General features: G+C 39.0%; 2 protein-coding genes across 2 annotated transcripts in view; one reads left to right on the forward strand and one right to left on the reverse strand.

The window, feature by feature from the left end:
- The first annotated feature begins 1,115 nt into the window (after nucleotides 1-1,115).
- Nucleotides 1,116-14,157, forward strand: LOC109406929 (ADP-ribosylation factor 2). Its single transcript, XM_019679933.3, has 3 exons — nucleotides 1,116-1,274; nucleotides 13,013-13,401; nucleotides 13,462-14,157. Exons 1-3 carry the CDS (start codon nucleotides 1,208-1,210, stop codon nucleotides 13,546-13,548), a joined length of 543 nt encoding a protein of 180 aa, XP_019535478.3. The 5' UTR covers nucleotides 1,116-1,207; the 3' UTR covers nucleotides 13,549-14,157.
- A 1,950-nt stretch (nucleotides 14,158-16,107) lies between these two features.
- The window catches only part of LOC109406925 (ceramide kinase), a 45,522-nt gene continuing 39,222 nt past the window's right edge, over nucleotides 16,108-22,407 (reverse strand). The window contains exons 9-10 of the mRNA XM_062845808.1: nucleotides 17,581-17,861; nucleotides 16,108-16,940 (exon numbers count right to left, since the gene is read on the reverse strand). Of these exons, the coding sequence (XP_062701792.1) occupies nucleotides 16,832-16,940; nucleotides 17,581-17,861 (390 nt within the window). The 3' untranslated portion in view covers nucleotides 16,108-16,831. The remainder of the gene's footprint in view (nucleotides 16,941-17,580; nucleotides 17,862-22,407) is intronic.

Here is a 22,407-nt window from a genome sequence, read left to right on the forward strand (position 1 = left end):
GAAGTGTTCGCATTGAATATAATTGTGATGCACATATTTTCGATATGTACAGCTATGAAATCTAAAACTGATACACTTACTTCCTATATTAACTGAATTTAAATTTTGAGTGTATCGATTGATAATTCAAAACACTTCAGTAACAGAAAAAAATGGTGGAGTAAGAAAAACGACTCTTGACGTTGACCGAGTTAACGGTCGATATTTTAAGTGTCCCGGTCGGATTGCTGCAGTTTTTTTAAGGTAACTTATTTTAATCTTTTTCCTTTGCATTTTAACAACCGATATATCTCTACAGATTGAGTTTACGACGCATCAAAGCTGGTCAGCTTTTGTGACGCTCGCGTCCCGTGATCTTCCGGGGAAGAAGCTCCAGCACGCAGAAGTCCGACGTACCAGTAAACGCTAGGAGCAAAAGTTTACCAAATTCAACCAGAGGCAAGCCCCCACTCTTCTAGATCCACCGTATTTGAAGATCTCGCCCATTCGCCCGCCAAAGTTGCTGTTTCGCTTGGCCCGGATCTGATAACTCTGTCGGAAACCCGGAAAATTGCTTTTGGAATGATCCATGCAATATCGATAGCTTCCGTTTAAAATATATACATACTCTTTTTTTTAGCATGAAAACTAATCCTGAATTATTATTTTATTTCTGAAAAAAATATCCATAGTATTTATTTGTGGACACACATAAAATACAAGAGGTTGGCCAATAAAATGAAAAAGTAGAGAACTTTAATATTTATCTGCATTGCATGTAGAAACTAGAGGGGTTAGAAATCTGGTTCTATGTGCAGAGCCAATGAAATTTATGGGCGAAGCTTGATTGCAAAAATCTATGTGCGCTGCATATACAAAATAGATGCGGATTATTTTTAGTGTAGTAATGTTTGTGAATTTCGTGGGAAACTTAAAATATGACCCACAGATGTGAAAGAGTGGTTTGTTTCAAAATGCAGTTACGCCCTTTTGAAATGTTGGTGCCGATTTATTAACTCTATATTCTATCGACCTTCGAATCCAGTGGCCAATAAGGAAACTCACAATATATTCAGCTCAATACACACTACGAAAAATAATGCACAAACCCTTTACGTAAACGCCTCATTAGAGTTGTCAGATTCGTGGCTTTGTGTGCGTTTTTTGATTAGTTGTCAAGTCCAACTCGTTTAGCTGATTCGTAAGCACAAGTGGGAGCAGCTTCAAAATGGGTCTAACAATTTCTAGTGTTTTAACTAGGCTTTTCGGCAAAAAGCAGATGAGAATACTAATGGGTAAGTGTTCCGGACCTTATAAATGTCGAAAACTATATTATCGCAACTCTAGAGATAGCATCGATTGCACCAGGAAAGATTCTAAAACATCGGCTCATAGGTGACGTCACATGCCATCTTTTTCTTTAATGCTTGATTCATCGTTAATTCAATAAACTCATCTATCAATCCCAAAAGATAAGCTTTATTGGGCATATGATGTTCCAGAAATGTTCCTCAGTAAGCTAACTATAATGGAAAATGCAATGTTTGGGTGCCTTTTGAAAAACGCCTACGATATCAGTTTATCAGCAGCAGTTCCAAAACTGAGTGTACGCAACTCCTTAGTAATGATGCTAGAAGGAAAAAAAAATCCGTTCAAATCAAAATTTGATTCAATTTAATTGCAGTATGGCATTGTAGATGAATTATTGATGTGAACATATATTGTAATTGTAATTTATTATTCAACGTAAACCTGTCAGTTACATTAGGGGTATTCACTTAACGGCGTAAACTGATTAAACTGATTAAACGTCGCGATCACCAAGGCAATCTTTGATTATTTCATTTGCAAAATCATGAAACATTTCAAATAAGCAGAAAATCATGGCTTACGCAGCAATTTAATCTGTTTAGTGAGTACCCCTATTAACTTTTAACCAAGTTAACAGTAACTGTAAGCGTTCGAAAGGACACCAAAGAATATTTTGAAAAGTGTTCTTCAGTAGGATCTGGTGATTGTCGATTATGATAGGAGGGCCAAGTAGACAAATAAGAACGGACGTGGCACCAGGCGTTTTTTTTAACCTACGTAAGATGCCCATTCTGCAACGGCGTTAATCGTCGTCTAGAATTCATTTCTGGTTCATCCGATTGGGGAGAATCAGTAGGAAGTTATCAACATAGACAATATTATGTATGTAAATGTTCAAATATACTTTATTTGCTGATCTCTAAACATCTCTAAACGATCTCGCTTGAACTGTTCATTTTACCACAAGCCCTACCGTGCCATGCCCTAATACCGTGACCTTAACCCTCTACTTCCCATGGTTGCTCTAGAGCACCATCGATTTTCGACGAACTCCGGACAAACGGAATTAGATGAATATGATGCAATATTTTTTTGAATATGGTTATAACCTCATAAGGTTAACCCAACTACTACCTACTTGTTTCAATAGTTGAACTATTGATAAACAATCAAAAACCTATTGATTTACAACCAAAAATTTTTTCATTGATTTCGAAAAATTTAGCCAATTTGCAACAATTTTTGTTCTACCACTTTTTTCGGAAACGCTTTTTTGGCATAGATATAGTCGTTCAAAGTCGTGGGAAGGAAAGGGTTAAGGACGCTCTTCACTTCAAAGAGCCCTGTAAAAATCAATAATCCACGTTTCTTGATTTTTCAAACGCTATATTATTGCTTATTGTGTGTATTATGTATAATAAATATGATTAATGGTATTCCCAATGTTTAATCCATTGTTAAAATCGAAATTGTAAAACATAGCATTGTTCCTAATACCGTGTATGCGACCCGCATACATTGCTGGTCCTTTGAATCATCACTATATCAATCATACTAAGTTCACACTTAAAAGAACCTGTGCGTCAAACGTTGCCTAGAGGTTTGTGCAAATGATTTATAAAGTAAAAAGTATCAATAATATTTTCAGTTTGCAAGTTTTAGTCGAAACACGGTATTTGGAACACTAAAGGAACCATGCCCTAATACCGTGTATTGGTACTTCGCACTCACATTCTGTAAATATTTTTAATTGCTTATTTTTGTAAATATGTGGCAAATTTATCACGCCTAACTTAAGAAGGTTTAATATGCTAATGATTGAACTAGTTACTCAGTTAAAAAAATAATACACTTAGTTAAATATTTGAGTTTTTTGTCAAATACACGGTATTAGGAGGCACACGGTATTAGGGCATGGCACGGTATGTGTTGATTATTTCAGGTGGGATGTGATAAATTTGTTTAAAGACGTATGAAAACTCATAGAATGTCTGAAGACTTGCAAAAAAAAATGTTTCTAGTCTTGCCAGAAAAAAGTGCTTATGCTCTTCAGGACCGGCTTTGGTACGAACATCTATTTTACCAGCTTGGGCGATGTTCTCCATGACGCCTACTCCAAAGGACTGCACACCGAAACTATCTCGCTAGATCTCTCCAAGGCTTTTGACCTCACTTGGACCCCTCTGGTACTGAAGCAACTTGCAGATTGGGGTATGTCCGGGCACGTACTCCATTTTGTTAAAAACTTTCTGTCGAATCGCTCCTTCAGAGTTTTAATTGGCGACAGCTCATCCAAGTCCTTCGCCGAAGAGACAGGTGTACTTCAAGGAAACGTTATCGCCGTCACTCTATTCCTGGTAGCGATGGACGGAGTCTTTGCTAATCTTCCAAGTGGTACCTATCTACATCTTTGCGTATGCTGGTGATTTCTGGAATGCCCATGATCGCATAACTGTCCTCATAGTAAGTGGACGAACCTCCATTCGCACCAGAATAAAAGCACAAGCCGTAGTTAAATGGACATCCTCAGTCGGATTCACCCTATATGCACTCAAAAGCTTACGTTGTCATATCTGCAACACTGGTCATCGAATCCGAGGTCCTCCTATCACGATTTAAGATCAGCCCATTCCACTGAAAGAAACTGTAAAAACCTTTGGGGTTTTAATCGATAGAAGGCTTACATTCAAACAACATTTTGCTTCCGTCAAGGCCAGTTGTGGTACTCGGCTCAACCTGGTGCGTACAATCTCACGCCCCCAGCGCTCCAACAATCGGGCCGTTCGTTTTCGAGTTGCCCGCTCTATAATCGATAGTCGTCTGACCTATGGACTAGAATTGACCTGTATAGCCACCGAAAAACTCCTCCAAGTCCTCACCCCCGTGTACAACAACTACGTAAGAATCATATCAGGTCTGCTACCGTCAACTCCGGCGGACTCTACGTGCTCAGAAGCAGGTATACTACCTTTTCGACACCTTATATCCGCAGCCATCTGTAGAAAAGCCGCGGCTTTCGCCGAGAAAGCCTCAGGAAGTGAAAGGATCTTCGTCCTCTCACAGGGGTGCAGAATCCTCCGCACGGTAGCCAACGTAGATCTCCCCCTGGTGGCCAAGATACACTGGCACGAAGACAGGAGTTGGTATTCAAGAACAGCAAGAATTGATAGTACAATTAAGAATCGTTTTCGAGCCGGTGATAATTCAGTCGTACTACGGGCATCAGTACTCGAATGGCTTCGAAACAAATTTCCAAATCACCTCCACAGATATACAGACGGTTCACTGTCGAACCAAGATGTTGGCATCGGTGACTCCGGGTCCAATATCAACACAAGCCTTGGAATGTCCCATTCGTGCTCCATCTTCTCTGCCGAAGCTGCCGCCATTCTCATCGCGGTCACCATTCCAGCAGATCACCCCATTCTCGTACTTACTGACTCAGCTAGCGTGGTATCGGCTCTCCATGTCGAGTCTCCTGTGCATCCACGGCTTCAGGATACTATCCGTCTTGCCCCACCAAACACAACAATCGCTTGGATCCCAGGGCATTGCGGCGTTCCGGGTAACACCACAGCTGACCGTCTCGCTGGGGTGGGTCATGCTGCACCGATGTACACCGACAAGGTTCCCCTTCATGACGTCAAAAGACGGATTACCAAGATTTTCCGCGAACTATGGGAAACTGAGTGGTCCCAAAGGAACAACACAGCCTACCTACACAAGATTAAGCAGGATACCGGATGAGCTCGCTGAGAGAACAGTGGGGGACCGCATAGCATGGGAGGTCCCCCCTTTCACCGGACATGTCTCATATGCAACACCCACAACACGGCAGAACATTTTCTGTGTGTCTGCTTCCAACATGAAGTGCACCGCGCAAGTAATGGTCTGACTGGCAGCATCAGTGACATCCTGTGCAACAATACATCGATCCTAGCCAGCGTCTTCCATTTTTTGAAAAAATCTGGACTTTATCCTCAGATTTATTTTTGCTTTTGTCCTATTGTTTAGTTGTTCTGTATTTGTGTCATAATTGTTACGAAATTTGCGAGCTATTAGGTTTGGCTCGGTAGGATAAAGAAATAAAGAAAAAACCCGATTTAATCCACCTATGGTGAACAGAACCCTTCTTACACCTATTAAAAATATTGTTGTATTATTCGTATTTAACAAATTTATTTTGATTGATTGACCAAAAGTTCTAGAAAATATTGTGGATTTGGCATCTAGTGGTTTGGTTTTCAAAATAGCATCAGACCATGGACTTAACTACCAGAAATGCCAGACACCTCCTAGAATCTTGTATGGAATGTTTAAAAATAATAGCTTCCATATTCAACAAATGGATAAGAAAATCAGCGAGATACACTTTGTCTAATATCTCTTAATCAGTCGAATAAATTAGCTCCGAAGTACTTGGTATTCATAGTTAAAGTGCAAAAAGGACAAAAATGCTAGTATACACTTTATATTATTATTATTATTTATTTATTTATTAAAGAGGTTTTAACAAAAAGTCATTCGCCTCCGATACACTTTATATGAGATCAGCATTATTTATTGAAAAATAATTTACTTTAGACTGGTCAAAATCTAATGCAAGAGAACAAGCGAATATAATAATAAAAAAAGGAATTTATTGAAATACTCTTCGAATGATATCTCAGTAACCAAATGTCCAATCGAAATAAAATTTCAGAACCTTTTACAAGGATATTGTAGCTTTCATTTGGTGCTTAGAAAACCCAAATAGGTTGACAGATGGCTGAGATATTTATTATGATACAATTTCTCAAAAATCTCTCAAAAAGTTAACCTGTATTACTCTCAAGTACTCTTTGAAAGATATCTCAGTAACCAAATGTCCAATCCTAATAAAATTGTATAGGGTTCTACTAGGATATTGTAGCTTTCATTTGGTGCCAGGAGAACCGAAATCGGTTGACAGACTTCTGAGATATTTATTATGATGCACTCGAGCAAAAATATCAAAAAGTTTAGTTGTATAAATCCTAAGTACTCTTTGAAAGATATCTCGATAACCAAATGTCCAATCGAAATTAAATTTCTGGGCAATCCACTAAGATGTTGTGGCTTTCATTTGGTGCCAAGAGAACCCAAATCGGTTGACAGATGGCTGAGATATTTAATATGATACATTTTGTGAAAAATCTCAAAAAGTTTAATTGTATAGCTCCTAAGTACTCTTCGGAAGATATCTCTGTAACCAAATGTCCAATCGAAATAAAATTTCTGGGCGATCTACTAGGATGTTGTAGCTTTCATTTGGTGCTAAGAGAACTCAAATCGATTGACAAACGGCCGAAATATTTATTATGATACACTTGGTCAAAAATCTTAAAAAGTTTAGATGTGTGACTCATAAGTACTCTTCGAGAGATATCTCGGTAACCAAACGTCCAATTGAAAAAAAATTCAATAGCGTTCTACTAGGATGTAGTAGCTTTCATTTGCTTCCAAGAGAACTCAAATCGGTTTACAGACGGCTGAGAAACGTGCGTGACTTTTTTTTGTAACGCACATACACACACACACACATACACACATACACACACACACACACATACAGACATTTGCTCAGTTCGTCGAGCTGAGTTCATTGGTATATGAGACTCGGCCCTCCGGGCCTCGGATCGAAAGTCGGTTTTTCGAGCGATATTTATACCCTTCTTATGGGTGTAAGAAGGGTAAAAAATATAGTCTTGCCTATTTGCCCGATCAGAGTTCTTGTCATAACTTTGTGAAAATAAATATCTGAGAAAATCGTTCCAGTGGATATTCGAATGATTTACTTTGACACATTTCAGATATCATTCACTTATACTCATGAGCATCTCTAAGGGTACATAGGCCCAACATAAAAGATCTTCATCCTATGCATCTCCTCGCTTTGATCTAGTAGACCTTGGCCCAGGGCAGATTCCTATCAGCTTACTTTACTTGATTTCCCTGTCGATATCATAACTTTGGATTATTGTAAGATTACGGACCCGTATTCTGAATCCAACACCGCTAGCCATGATGGTCTCCCATAGCGGAAGGTCCGAAAGAGCTTGAAACTATTGAGAAATCATCATGTCTACAGGTCGTAAGCCCTGATAAAGTGTGGAACGTTTTGATGGCTGTGATCCCTGACCATCATGTCAAAACCCAGGGATACCCAAGTGACCATACTGTTAGGGTGTAGGGGTTGCATGTGTGAGGCGCATATATTGACAGGCATCGCTATGGACCATTAGGGCTGAGTAGGGTCGAGGAATGGATCTACGATTGCTGAATTAGACTGAAAAAGTCGTGATTCAGCAGTGGTGGCACCGCTTTCCGCTTTTGTTCGGCCTTGGTGGTTTGTGTGGGGTGGTGCGTGTCGGTGTGTGTGTGTGCTTTGTGCGTGCGGTGCTTACGGCTTCAGCAGGGTGGTTACTTGGGTAGTGTGGGATAATTGGGTTTGGGACTGAGGGGGTCGTCGTTGATAAGGCCGACATCATTGAGTGCTCAGTGCTGGCGGTTGTATTGGTGACGATTTCTTCAGCCTTAAGATTTAATTTATACCACGCACAGATTTTTGGGAAGAGGGAGTACTTTGTAATGCAAGAGAGGGATTTAAACTCTGCGTTACGGGTTGGGCGAGGTCATGCAGATAGACTCAACCCAGGTAACCGTGCGGCTCGGACAGTGATGCATGAATGAGTGCGGTACGGGTGAGGTGCGCTGCCCTGTGGGTGCAGTAGAGTCCGGGTTGGAGTGGAAAGAGACCCTTCTCTACTCTAGGTCGGTTTCGGTTGTACGGGCGGGGTAGTGTTTGTCTTATTTGTGCCGTGTTGTGCGTGATTTGCGGCTCGAGCTGCGTGGTTACTTGGGAAGTATTGTGCTCTGTAATCTAGATTTTGGTTTTAAGGTGAAGCTAAGGCTGGGATGTGCCTCGGATTTGTTGGGCGCAGGTCGGGAGAGCTGGTGGCAGTTTGTGCTGGGGGGTTTACTCGATTGGTTATTCACTGATGGTGGCCAGTCGATCGACTTATCGGCGCTGCCTGTCATTTGGTTCGGGTTTGTGCTCTCGAGGTTCGGGGCGTTGCTTCGTTGTATCTTCGCTTTAATACTAATATTCCTTGTTTGATTTAACTGACTGTTTTTTACAGGCGTTTAACTCATTCTATTTCATAGATTGCCAAATTTAAGGGTAATGGTTCAATAGGGTGTTAGCTATCAGAGTGGATTAGAACGAGTTGGCGCCTACAATACACCAACACTGACACACACACTCCAATACTTACACGCACACATGCACCTACAACTAGCTGTAAAAGACCAGTGGGCGGGAAAATGGTGCCTACCCAACAGTTGTAGGTGGGGTGTTTGGCTTAGCTACATGACTTGGTCCGGCAAGCCCATAAACATCAATTGGTAGACGTATTGCCTAGTGAAAAGACAACGCAGATGGGCGAAAGCCAGGGGATGCGTTGATAATAGCATAATAGCAGAATAGAATTACGGACCCGTATTCTGAATCCATTTGATGAGCGCAATTTATGCCTGGGTGCCAAGTAGGAAACCAACTCCTCGGTGCAGGCGAACAATGTAGCTTTTCATAAGAAATACAAACTTCTCTTCACGGCAAGCCTCTTTGAATAAATATAAGACCCATTCTAAAAAAAAATAATCTTCTTGCAACTCGTTGCATAGACAGGAACAAGTATAATGGCTAATTAATTAGCTTAAATCATACATTTTCAAAGGTGAAACATGCCCATGTTCTTTTTGGAGAGATAAACTTGCGATATGAATTTCAGTTTCAAGCCCTGGGCTTGGATTATATCTTCCAGGATTTGATTTTGGGCACGTGGCCAATGTGCTTTACAGGAATGATTGGAACAGCTGAATGTATAAGCAATGGCAAACAGTTCTGTAAAAATCAGATCTTCATGTCATCTGATATAGTTATACTGATCATGCTGCTGCATAGTATATCGAACATTTGTCGAAGTCATTTATGTGACGGAATAATATAATTCCAAGTTTGTGAGAATATTACAAACTGAGGGATGGTGTTGTAATGCGAATGAATGATCTCATTCTATGGGAATTCAAACCTTGTAATGTATTGCTTATTAACTTCAATTTTCTAAACTTGACGAGGTTTTAAAGACAAACATGAGATGAGAGCTTTGCCTAATAGGAAAGTCACATCAGCAAAGCTTTTACATTTGCAAATGCTATCCATGGGGTCATGTCTAGCTTTTAATATGCATGGCCATGACTGGTTCTTACCTAGCAGGGGTACCTACTACAAGACCACGCGGACAATTCGATTAAAGGTTTTTTCAGGACTGAAGGGACATTTTTTCCGGAGTAATTGGCGAGTCGGAGAGGGTGGGAGTGTCCGTTTGTTATAATTGACAAAATAAACAATCGGAATCTTCAACTTTCTACGACTTTGCTTGGCATTTTGTGGATTTTTTTTTGGTTGTGGATGGTATGCGATTCACTATTGAGCCCTAAAATTATTTTGCATCTGAATAGCATTGCTATTGAGGAATTCCACGGAGTCATGTCAGTCGATCCTGAGCGACCATTTCAAAAATATCTGAAACTTTGCACAGTTTTTCAATTTCATATAAATCGCCATTTTTTGATATTAAACCTTCATATTCACTCACGACTAACTTTTCAAAAGGGTGTATGCGAAAATAGTTCTAAAATATTCTAAAAGCTGTACAGCAAAAACGGATTGTTCGATTGTTATAAATTTTTCAGCAAAGTTAGATAACTAAATGATGATTCCTTAGAAAATATACACTGTAAAAAATTTCTTTTTCTACTTTGAAAAAATATGATATTTGTCACAAAAACTCAAATATCTCAAAACCCTATCTTTTTACCAACTTCAATTTTTTAGGGGAAATGGCCCATTATATCAGCTATCTACCATAAAATTTTGGTGATGGTAAACTGATAAACAAAAAAGTTATGACATTTCAAACATTTCACAATTTTTACATTTAGTAACAAAAAAATTTTTTTTCTGTGTAAATTATTTCGAGAATTATATTTTGATGCTGATTTTATTGTAAAGGCTACCGCCTGAATTAAACAAGTTGTTTTCATGATACTTTAGTTTGATTATTCGTAATTACTATAGTATCTATTTGAAACTTAGACGCGATCCAGTGTTGTGATCAAAAATATTGAGATTGTCATACTTTTTATTGTACGTGACTGGTGAAAAAATCCCTTGATAGTGTTGAAAAGCTGTTGATTATAAGAAAAATGGAATTGAATTTATTTTTAAGACAAAAGCTGTATAATAAAAGTTTTTTTATACGCGTATACGTCTAGTTTATCCGCAAAAAAAATCCCTCTTACACACTTATTTCTGAATTGCCTGTTCGGTACTTTTTTGACGAGATTATAACAGCAGTACGATCTCGGTAGTTTCGGTAATCGATTTTACTGAGGCTCAGTAAAACAACTGTCAAAATCGTATGGAAAAGGTAAACAATGCATTTTTGCTGAACGAGTTCGGTGCTCAGCAGTTTTAATCTCGTCAAAAAATTACCGAACTCGGTAATCAAAATTAAGTGTGTAGAGAACAGACTTTATGATCGGAAGAATGCGAGTAACTTCAACAACAACAAATGCATAAGAGGTACATACCACAGACAAACAGACGAAACGCCTAGAACAATTTTAGTGAAAATTCATCGCCCAGTTCACACTATCACCACCTGGTGGAAATGTTTCACGAAACACTGCGTTGTGCAATATCGTCATCAGAAGGCGCTAGTGTGAAACGTCAAACGCAAAGAAAAACGATGGGCGCTCTTCTTGTTATGAAAGCCACAACCAAGATTCAAAATGATCGTTGAAGGCGTGGTCAATGAAAATTTCGCCAGTGTTACGTTTGTTTGTCTGTATACATACCTGACAATGCTCACGAAAAAAACAAAAAAATACTACCGCTATGAATATTAAAAATTGTATAGTATTTTTTTTCTCTTCAGCCACCAACACCAAACAAGTAAGTTAAAATTAATAAGTGATTTTGTTTATTATAATCTAACGAACAAGATGAACAGTCGCTTTCTCAAAGGTCTTCAACTCAACGCTCTCTTGTAGACCGTTTGATGAAAAAAAATGTTCAAAATAGTTACGAAATCTCACCGAAAGCACCATAGATAAACTGAAAGAGACTGGTTATGCCCAAATGTCCACATTGTGTACAAAATTACGCATTTGCACGTCCTGCCGTCTAAAATTTGACAAACGAGCCATCTGTATATCATCGGTAAAGCAGGGCGCAGGAAGTTCGAAAACGACAACAACTGAGAAATTGCCATCAGCGACATCTGTTTAAACAATTTAATTACGCCCCTTTTCAAAAATGCCCTGTAATATTCTTCAACATCTATACCCATTTCAATATTTTTAACGTTGCAAAACACGCTTTCAACATTCATCTTGAAGAAGAGGGAAAACACTTGTCCTCAAATGTAACAGCAAATTAATGAATAAACGACTAATGCGCGGAGGGCGTGATAAAATCGGAACATTACGGTACATAGTATATTATATGTATATATAATATATAATAAAAACAACTTGTTTTACTTACGCAAGGCCATTAACAATAAAATCAGCATCAAACTTCAATTTCCGGCCGAAATAATTTACACTAAAAAAAATTATTACTAAATGTGAAAATTGTGAAATGTTTGAATTGTCATAATTTTTTTGTTTATTTTCATGGTAGATTGCTAATACAATGGACCGTTTTCTCTAAAAAATTACGTTGGTAAAAAGATAGGGTTTTGAGATATTTGAGTTTTTGTGACAAAAATGATATTTTTTAATGTTAAAAAAGATTTTTTCCACAGTGTATATTTTCTTAGGAATCGCCATTTAGTTATCTAACTTTGCTGAACAATAAAATCAGCACCAAATCGCGATTCCCGGCCGAAATAATTTACACAGAAAAATTTTTTTTACTAAATGTAAAAATTGTGAAATTTTTGAAATGTTAAAACTTTTTTGTTTATTAGTTTACCATCACCAAATTTTTATGGTAGATTGCTAATACAATGGACCGTTTTCCCTAAAAAATTCAAGTTGGTAAAAAGATAGGGTTTTGAGATATTTGAGTTTTTGTGACAAAAATGATGTTTTTCAATGATAAAATAGATTTTTTTTCACAGTGTATATTTTCTTAAAAATCACCATTTAGCTATCTAACTTTGCTGAAAAATTCATAACAATCGAACAATCCGTTTTGGCTGTGCATATTTTTGAATATTTTTGAACCATTTTCACATACACCCTTTTGAAAAGTTAGTCGTGGCTCTAAATAAAAATTTGATATCGAAAAATGGCGATTTAGATGGAACTGAAAAACTGTGCAAAGTTTCAGTTCAATAGAAAATCATGAATTAAAAATTTTCCTTAATTTTGATGCTGTTGCTTGGAATCGCTCTATTGTCAAGTCTGTACCAACACAACACCCTAATCCTACGCCAAAATACCCTTTTCCTATCCCATGGCGTTTGTGTGACCAGCAAAGACTATTCAGTCATTACCCGTCCTTATCATCAACTTTGGACTGACTTGCGCTCTCATTGCCCCACCAAATGCTGCAAAATGAAAATAAAAATATGAATTTCAGTTTCAAGGTAAAACATATAAATTCAACATTCAATTCTCATTTCAGTCGGTTTGGATGCCGCCGGAAAGACTACCATTCTGTACAAGTTGAAGCTCGGGGAAATCGTGACAACAATTCCCACGATCGGTTTCAACGTCGAAACGGTTGAGTACAAGAACATTTGCTTCACCGTATGGGACGTCGGCGGTCAGGACAAAATTCGCCCCCTGTGGCGCCACTACTTCCAGAACACGCAAGGGCTTATATTCGTGGTGGACTCGAACGATCGGGAGCGAATTGTGGAGGCCGAAAAAGAACTGCAAAGTATGTTACAGGAGGATGAACTACGGGATGCGGTCCTGCTAGTGTTTGCCAACAAACAAGATCTGCCGAACGCGATGACCGCCGCTGAGTTGACCGACAAGTTGCACCTGAATCAGCTTAGAAATAGACACGTAAGTTTCGGCAACCTATCTTTGTAGTCAACCTATTCAGCTTTGCCTTTTTTCCCATAGTGGTACATCCAAGCAACCTGCGCCACCCAAGGTCACGGTTTGTATGAAGGCCTAGATTGGTTATCCAATGAACTCGCCAAGAAATGATGCGATTGCATCGCAAAGGACGCCAATCAGCCGCAATTATTTACAACACACATTAGCTGGTTTGTATTTCCGTAAGCAACTTTTTGTTTTACCAACCTATGTCATACATATAAATGGTTGTTTGCATTTTCCGTTCCAAAACAAGGAGAACAACACGATACTATACATTCGATTGCAAAGCTATATCGGAGAAATGGCGACTTTCGGCAGATTCGTAACCTATTATCATCTGGAGGGGGTAAATGAAGTCATCGTAAACCAACTCCTGAGGTAATAGATTGAGAAACTGCAGAAACAGTCATTCCGCTATTAGCAGAAACAGAAAGAGCATTCGATAGCTGTATTTGTATATCAATGATCTTTATTTCAATTTAAATAAACAAAAGTTATTGGTAACAAACCTAATCCACAAGAAAAATTATTTCGCGATAGCAGCAATAGACATAGAGAAAAAGCGACTGCATTATTTTTATGAAGATCTTGGCGAAAAAATCGTGTTATACTGATCGGTATGTGTATGAACCAAGTAGACGCAGATAATTGAAAAACACTACATTATTTGTAAATTTTAAGTGATATTTTACTATAACAATAAATAATAAAATTTAACTGGTTTTGTTGTTTATCCTTTCATAGAAAAATTGAGACAAGTTCTTTCTTTTAGGTTTTTGATAGCAACCTGTATCTACAATACCGTGAAACAGCATACTCAAAGCCGATTACTACACCTCTACTTATGATGCCTTAGCTAAGCCAAGTAAAATTTCAAAAGGCAGCAAGAAGGTCAAGTAAAATTACTTTTTTGCAAGTACTTTTGACAACACTGATGTAGTATGGGGAGCAATGGCACTTTTTCTTACGAAATAATAAAACTGGCTATTTTTCCGCACAAAAAGTGACAGCTTCATTTGATTTGCATTAAAGAGATTGAAATAATAGATCGAAGTAATTCAATCCCATAGAAAAAACCCGACCTATGATGAACCAGAACCCTTCTTACACTTATTGAAACTATTGTTGTATAATTTGTATTTAACATATTTATTTTGTGTGATGGACTAAAAGTTCTAGAAAATAATGTGGATTTGGCATCTAGCGGATTGGTTTCCAAAATAGCATCATGTACCATGGACTAATCCTCCATAAATGCCGTGAATACCAGGTCCCAACGCACCACCTGTTCATCGACTTCAAAACGGCATACGATAGTATCGACCGCGCAGAGCTATGGAGAATCATGGTCGAAAACGGCTTTCCTGGGAAGCTGACTAGACTGGTTAAAGCAACGATGGACGGTGTGCAAAACTGCGTAAGGGTTTTGGGTGAACTATCCAGTTCATTCGTATCTCGCCGGGGACTGCGACAAGGTGACGGACTCTCATGTCTACTCTTCAACATCGCGCTGGAAAGGTCGGACTGATGGTGAATGCCACAAAAACAAAGTACATGCTGGTAGGCGGAACCGAAAACGACCGGATCCGTCTGGGTAGCAATGTTACGATAGACGGGGATACTTTCGAGGTGGTGGAGGAATTCGTCTACCTCGGATCCTTACTGACGGCTGACAACAACGTGAGCCGAGAAATTCGGAGGCGCATCATCAGCGGAAGTCGGGCCTACTACGGGCTCCAGAAGAAACTGCGGCCGAAAAAGATTCACCCACGCACCAAATGCACCATGTACAAAACGTTAATAAGACCGGTGATCCTCTACGGGCACGAGACATGGACCATGCTCGAGGAGGACCTACAAGCACTCGGAGTTTTCGAGCGACGCGTGCTAAGAACGATCTTCGGCGGTGTGCAGGAGAACGGTGTGTGGCGGAGAAGGATGAACCACGAGCACGCTGCACTTTACGGCGAACCCAGCATCCAGAAGATGGCCAAAGCCGGAAGCATACGTTGGGCAGGGCATGTTGCAAGAATGCCGGACAACAACCCTGCAAAGCTGGTGTTTACAACGGATCCGGTTGGCACAAGAAGGCGTGGAGCGCAGAGAGCACAATGGGCGGACCAGGTGGAGCGTGACTTGCCGAGCATTGGGCGCGACCGAGGATGGAGAGCGGCAGCCACAAACCGAGTATTGTGGCGTACTATTGTTGATTATGTCTTGTCTTAATTAGGACTACGGCTTCTTATGGTGTCCATAATTATGAGATTTAATTTATTTTATACATTTAGCTAGACAACAAACACACTTGATGGTAATGTGAAGCATTATCTCTAGCAACAAGAACTTCCATTTATTTTAGTGTTTGTTGTGAGATTCCCTTAACCGTTCAGAATATGGGTACCGCACGGTACATAAGATTAGTAATGGCTTCCTGGCTATATATGTTATCCGCAAAAGTTGTTTCAAAGTGATCAATTTGACTCCGGATTACGGTATCCTAGGTAAAGTGAGGCAAAACATAGAGTTTTCATTTGTGATTCCCTTACATGCATTGGAAAACAACAATAATATTTCACAATTTATGCTGCCCGAAGACGCCATAACGAAAAAACGTAGCAATTAAGGATGCTGATAGGATGTGATATATGAAAGGATAAAACACACACGCTTGTTTGTAAAAATAAACCTGTTTCAAATTAACAGCCATTACAACATACAATTATAGGTAGAAGTCTCCTGAAACTACAACGTAATAAATTGCCTAACAAGTACAACATATTGAGTACCTCAAATGCATTACGAAAATCTCATTATCCCAACTCCATTTTAAGCTTGCTTTAGTAAAACAACTTTATCTATCCATCTCCCGAAACCAAAAATTAATTAAAATTTTATTCCACGTGTTTTCGGTTTTCATTTAAAAAAAAACTATCATCACAAATGTTTAGCGGAAATGCTATTCATCTTTAAATAAACATCTAGTTGAAGCTTATAAAAACGAGCAATCTCTACCTGTATTGACTGAAGGTCAAAAGTTTTTCTTTTAATATGTATTGGAATGTCATAAGAGCTATGTGTTTTAATTTTATCTCAGCTAGCGGTACGTACCTTTAAATACCTTTTGTTCTAATACTAAATTGTAGCACTTTGGAAAGTAATTTTAAACCGTTTCATTGAAAGTTTCACTTCAGCTCCCTTAAATACACCAGGGCATATGATGCTAACGTAAAATAAGTCTAATAAGTTAAGTTTTTTCTCTCTTGCTAATACCAATCACAGGCAGGGTTTGTTTAGTAATGTAAAACTAACTAAAATTTTTAAAAGAACAAGGAAGTTACCTTAGAACTAGTAGAGCACAATCTTTCGCTCGTCACGTAAGTAACGAAACGAACTATTTGCAGACACCGCAGCAGTTTAGAACGCTTGGGTCATTTTCCTTACAACTATTATCACTGCAGCTGATACCCCGCCGAAAGACGCTAATCAGCTGGCAATTGCATCTGAAATTAATAAGATTCAAAGATTTGAATTACACGGAAGTTTTTTTTTACGCGGTACCGCGTAAAAAAACCGCGTTATTTTAAAAAACGTCGTAAAAAAAACCGCGTTATTTTAAAACCCGTCGTAAAAAACAAGTTTTTTTTTCAAAAACACGCGCAAAATAGTCAGGATTACATTCAACGTAACTTGATTTTTTTTTTGGACTTTTTTTACGACGGTTTTTGAAATAACGCGGTTTTTTTACGACGTTTTTTTGAAATAACGCGGTTTTTTACGACGTTTTTTGAAATAACGCGGTTTTTTACGCGGTTTTTTTACGCGGTACCATTACCGTCGTAAAAAAAACTTCAGTGTATACAGATTGTAGAAAAAAGTCGTTTAGTTTAAGTAAAATCACATTTGCAGAAATCGATTAATGACAAATTACTACAAAATCTAATGAAACATATGGCTATGCAAAATGATTGTACCTATAGTAAACTGAACAACTTAACCGTTATGTGTCCGACAAACTTTTTGCTTTTTTCTACACCGTGCTTTTTAAATGGGCCGGGTACCCTGTCGGTTACATAAGGGTTAATACCAAAGATAAAAACAGCCATTAAACATTTAACAATTTTACCGAAATGAACTACTTACTCTACAGTTATATTGGTATCCATCAGGATTTCTCCGTCGCAATTCCACTTGGACAGCAGCTTATTGTCCTCCTTCAAGCCTCCAGCAGCAGTTCGGCCAGCAGTAACGGTGGAGTTCGCAACGTCAACCGTTGAAGCCGAGCTAGCGGACGTGGTACCGGTTTGGTCCAGCTCGTCATCGATTGCACCGTTGTCGTGGCCGTGACCTTGGTGTGCCGTCACAACGCGTCCCTTGAAGCTGAATTTCTTTGTCCGATAGATCTCCACAAATGGCAAATCACTCTGCTCCAACGAGACCGCCCAAGCACAAGCGTACCGGCGTGGTGCGGAGAGGAAGACAAAAATAAAAGACCAGACGCGTGACGCATTTGTGATCAAAACGGATTGGTATGTGATTAGCATGGAAACCGGTCTTGACGAAAACGTGCTAAGCATTAGTGACAATAAGGAAACGGAATTTAATCGAATGCATGCTACCTATCATTTATAAAGCGAAATGTGAAATGCCGTTAGCTAGATTTTCACCAATTTTGCATTGTATTTTAAAATTAGTTCTCTCTTTAGCATTCAAAATTTTCAATTCGTGTTCACCTGAATATTGGATTTTGAGTGCAGTAGGATGCATGGGGGCCGTCCATAAATGACGTAGCTGTTTTCCCATATCTAACACATGGCTCCTAGCATTATCCGAGACTCCACTCCTCCATAAAAAGCTACATCATTTATAGACGACCCCTTATAACAGTAATTTATCTTTCTATGTATTGCGGATTTAAAAAAAAATCCACTCTGCGGTAGCCGCTGAATTCTACCGCAGCTGTCAAAGTCCTACTGCGGCTATGAAAATCATTGTATCATTGAAAAGTTTGGTCTAATCAAAGTGAAATGTTCTGAAAAGCCGCAACAAATAATGATCATCGGCGTCGTATCCAAGGGTCGATCCAAAGTATCCTTGGACTGATTGATGATGCCTTGGTAAAAATCATCAGTCCGAAAGCTGCGGTAGCTTTTCAATCTACCGTAAAACGGAAAGTTTTCTCTAAATTAGCGATATCACCTATCATCATTTTCGTAAAGTTTTACGGTGCACTATTACGTTATACCACAGACAAACAGACGTCTCACTCTACTCACTTCCCATCGTTTCACTTTTTAACGGATAATTCAAATATACCGTAGTTCACAAATCGTTCGCTATTTGACGTTTGCTCACTAAAGACTGTATCGTTAATTATGAGTACACCTTAAAATTGCTGTATTTCAAAATGTTTTATTTATTTTGTAAATTAAATTCAATTACATTGTTCATTGATTTAATTTTTCATGGATCTTGCCACCTTTCGCACTTTCTTCTTGGCGTGCTTCATAAGTGTAAGATTTCCATTCGATGTTTTGAACTTTCGATGTTCATGGCTTGAACCCCCTTCGATAATTGAATGTAAACAATACGAAGAAGAAAAGATACAGTGTAGCACAGTTATGTGGTGCTTAAAAGCAACAGCAATAAACAGGTTCGCTCTCTTTTGCTTGACAACCATCTAGACATCAAGACGTGTTATTTTTTATTAAAAGAAGAAACTTTCAATAAGGTTTTGGACAACCGTTCCGACGATGGTTTTGCATACGTTGACCCAGTTTTTCTTGAATTTTGTGACGTCCTCTGCTCCTCTATCCTTTTTCCGTAGTTTCCTTTTCATCAAAGTTAACTATTTATCAATGGGCCTTAATTACGGACAATTTAGAGGATTCATTGCCTTTTCCACAAATTGAACATTGTTTACTTCATACCTGTCAAAGGTGTCACGCGCATAGTGGCAGGATGTCAAATTCGGCCAAAGTAATGTAGGACCTTTGTGCTTTCAGATGAGTGGCAGAATATGTTTCTGGAGACATTCCTTCCGGTATATTTCGACGTTCAAACCTGGGACGGTGAAGAAAGGTGACGATTTCATACCACATTTACAAATTGCTTGCCTAACCAACCCATTTTCCCATTTTTTTCGCAAAAAATCGATTTCTCCTAATTCGTAACATCCGTGCCATGCTTAAAAGTGAAAATCCGTGCCCCTGGAAATACCTTGTAGTCCAATTTGACATACGTTTCATCATCCATAAATATGCACATGCAATTTTTGCTCAAAACATCGTCGTACAGCTTCCAAGCCTGAGTTTTCACATAATCCGCCAGAATTTGACTGCGTTTTGGACATTTCTGTTTTGGGTAGGTCTTCGGGGAATTACGCTCCATGGCGCGTTGAACCATACCAACAGTCGTTTCACACTTTTTTGCTTAATCTCTAATGGATACCTCCTATTTTCCTTCAACGATTTTGCAAGTTTTGCTGTCCAAATTTGACTTGGACGCACCTGTTTTTTGCCGCGTCCGGGTAAGTCTTTCAGTGTGTTATGCATACCGAATCGTTTGATAGCATTTTGGACAACAAAAACCCTAACACATTCAATTTTTGCTAATTTTCATAGCGATAATCATTTTTCCTTGCAGTGCCTGGTCACAATCGATTTTCGCTTCTCCTCCGTAAACCCTCGCATTGTTCCACTTGAGGAAAAACTTTAACTTTTAATGAAGGTTATCATTTGTTTACAACGTTAGAAACACATAGACACAAAGCAGTTAACAAAATAAGGCATAGTCTTTTTAATACAGAGCCTCAAAGGTGTACTCATAATTAACGATACAGTCCTTACTCAGCGGGTTTGTGAAACACAACGTTAGCATTGGGCGATTATGTTTTCGTGACGATGGTTTTCATCGCATTTTATTCCAAGTGATACGTCTGTTTGTCTGTAGTTATACGTTATTTAGCGACAGCCGCTACTGTATGATCTACGGATTTACTTTTCCGGAAAAGTTTACTTAAAAGTTGATATAAATTTGTTCGTGAGCGGAATTAGGATATTAAGTAATTCAGATCCTCTAATCCAATGTAGCTGGTGGAAAGCTTTCAAAATACAGTCACAGACAAACAGACGTATCACTTGGAACAAATTGCGATAAAAACCATCGTCACGAAAACATAATCGCCCAATGCTAACCAGACTGTGTTACGCAAACTACTCTGTAGGTGGCAGTAGTGAGCAAACGTCAAACAAAAGCAAAAACGATGCGAGCGCCGTAACCGAACGATTTTCAAACTACAAAATAGTTGAACCAACCGTTAAAAAGGTTAACGATAAGAAGTGAGTAGAGTGAGACGTCTGTTTGTCTGTGATACAGTGCTTATGCACACTTCCTCCCTTCGAAGTTACTCCTAACTGGTGGCCAATACACGCAAAGCAGACAAAGTTACCAGCTCTCATGGAAATCTATCCTGACCTTCGGCTAATGGAAAGTGAAGATCTTACCCTTAGAAATTTTCCAAGATCGACCACTAACGAAAATAATATCGAAGTGTTTCCTTAATGTAAAAATAAAACCAATAAGGAACTAGGAACCACAGACAAACAGACGTAACACTTCGAACAATTTACGATTCAAATTATAGCCACGGAAACATATTCGCCCAATGCTAAAAGGACTAAGTTTGGCCGACCATCAACTAGGTGGCGGTAGTGAGCAAACGTCAAACTCGAACAAAAACGATGCGAGCGCCACGGGTGGGCAGTTGGCCACCTATTCAATTTTGAAAAAGACCGTTAAATCAATGTACGATGGGACCTATCAGAGTGTTACGTCTGTTTGTCTGTGTAGGAACTATTAGAAATTTCTCCCCAGCTTCGGCCGCCAACTCCCCTCAAAGATTAAACCAAGGGAACGTTCATAAATTACGTTCAACATTTGGGGGAGGGGGGGGGTCTAGGAAAGTGTGACAGTACGTGTATTAGGCACAGAGAAACAGACGTCACACTCTCATTGCTTCCCATCGATCAACTTTTTAGCGGTTGATTCAAATATTCAGTAGTAGGTCGATCTACCACTCGCGGCGCTGGTATCGTTTTTGCTCCTGTTTGACGTTTGCTCACTACCACCATCTTGTGGCGGCCCGGCCAAACACAGTACGTTTAGCATTGGGCGATTACGTTTTTGTGACGATGTTTTTAATGAAATTTGTTCTAAGTGTTACGTCTGTTTCTCTGTGTATTCGGTATAGGAGAATAGCGTGACAGAGGGGGGTGGGGGTGGTTTCAAAAAATCCCGAAAAACCATGGACGTAATAAATGAATCCTCCCCAACTCCATGAGTTCTGAAGAAACTTATTCCAGAAATGCAAACAATGGCCCTATATGTTTCTCCAAAATTTGTTAAATAACTTTATATTAATCAAATTCAAACTAGTTTCAATAAAACTCCTAACTATCAAAAATTTCCTGATTGACTCCAGGTTTTTGCCAGTTGGGTTTGCTAAAAGTTGTTTTAAGTAAGTCAGATCCTCTAATCTAATTCAATGTAGCTGGTGGAACGCTTATACTTATGACACACATGTGATACAAGAATCACTGTACAATTGCGCTTGAAATGAGTGCCATACTGAAAATTCTCTCAGTTCAAGTCAGTCTTGTTAGAATTTTCTTGACACTGCGTACCGTTGTACAGGAATCACACTCGTATCACATGTCTGTCCGGGGTATTACAAGATACGGTGCTTATACACACTTCCTCCCTTCGAAATTATTCGTAACTGGTGGCGATGGTGGTCAATACATGCAAAGCAGACAAAGTTACCAGCTCTCATGGAGATCTATCCTGACCTTCGGTTAATGGAAAGTGATGATCTTACCACAGGGAAACAGACGTAACACTTAGAACAATTTTCATTAAAACACATCGTCACGAAAACGCAATCGCCCAATGTTAAATGTACTGTGTTTG

This window comes from Aedes albopictus, chromosome 1 (genome assembly GCF_035046485.1).
Source record: "Aedes albopictus strain Foshan chromosome 1, AalbF5, whole genome shotgun sequence".
Lineage (NCBI taxonomy): Eukaryota > Metazoa > Arthropoda > Insecta > Diptera > Culicidae > Aedes > Aedes albopictus.

Coding starts and splice junctions, on each gene's coding strand:
- LOC109406929 (XM_019679933.3), top strand. CDS start 1,208: ATGGGTCTAACAATTTCTAGTGTTTTAACTAGGCTTTTCGGCAAAAAG. Junction 1,275..13,012: donor GCAGATGAGAATACTAATGG/GTAAGTGTTCCG, acceptor TTCTCATTTCAG/TCGGTTTGGATGCCGCCGGA. Junction 13,402..13,461: donor ATCAGCTTAGAAATAGACAC/GTAAGTTTCGGC, acceptor TTTTTCCCATAG/TGGTACATCCAAGCAACCTG.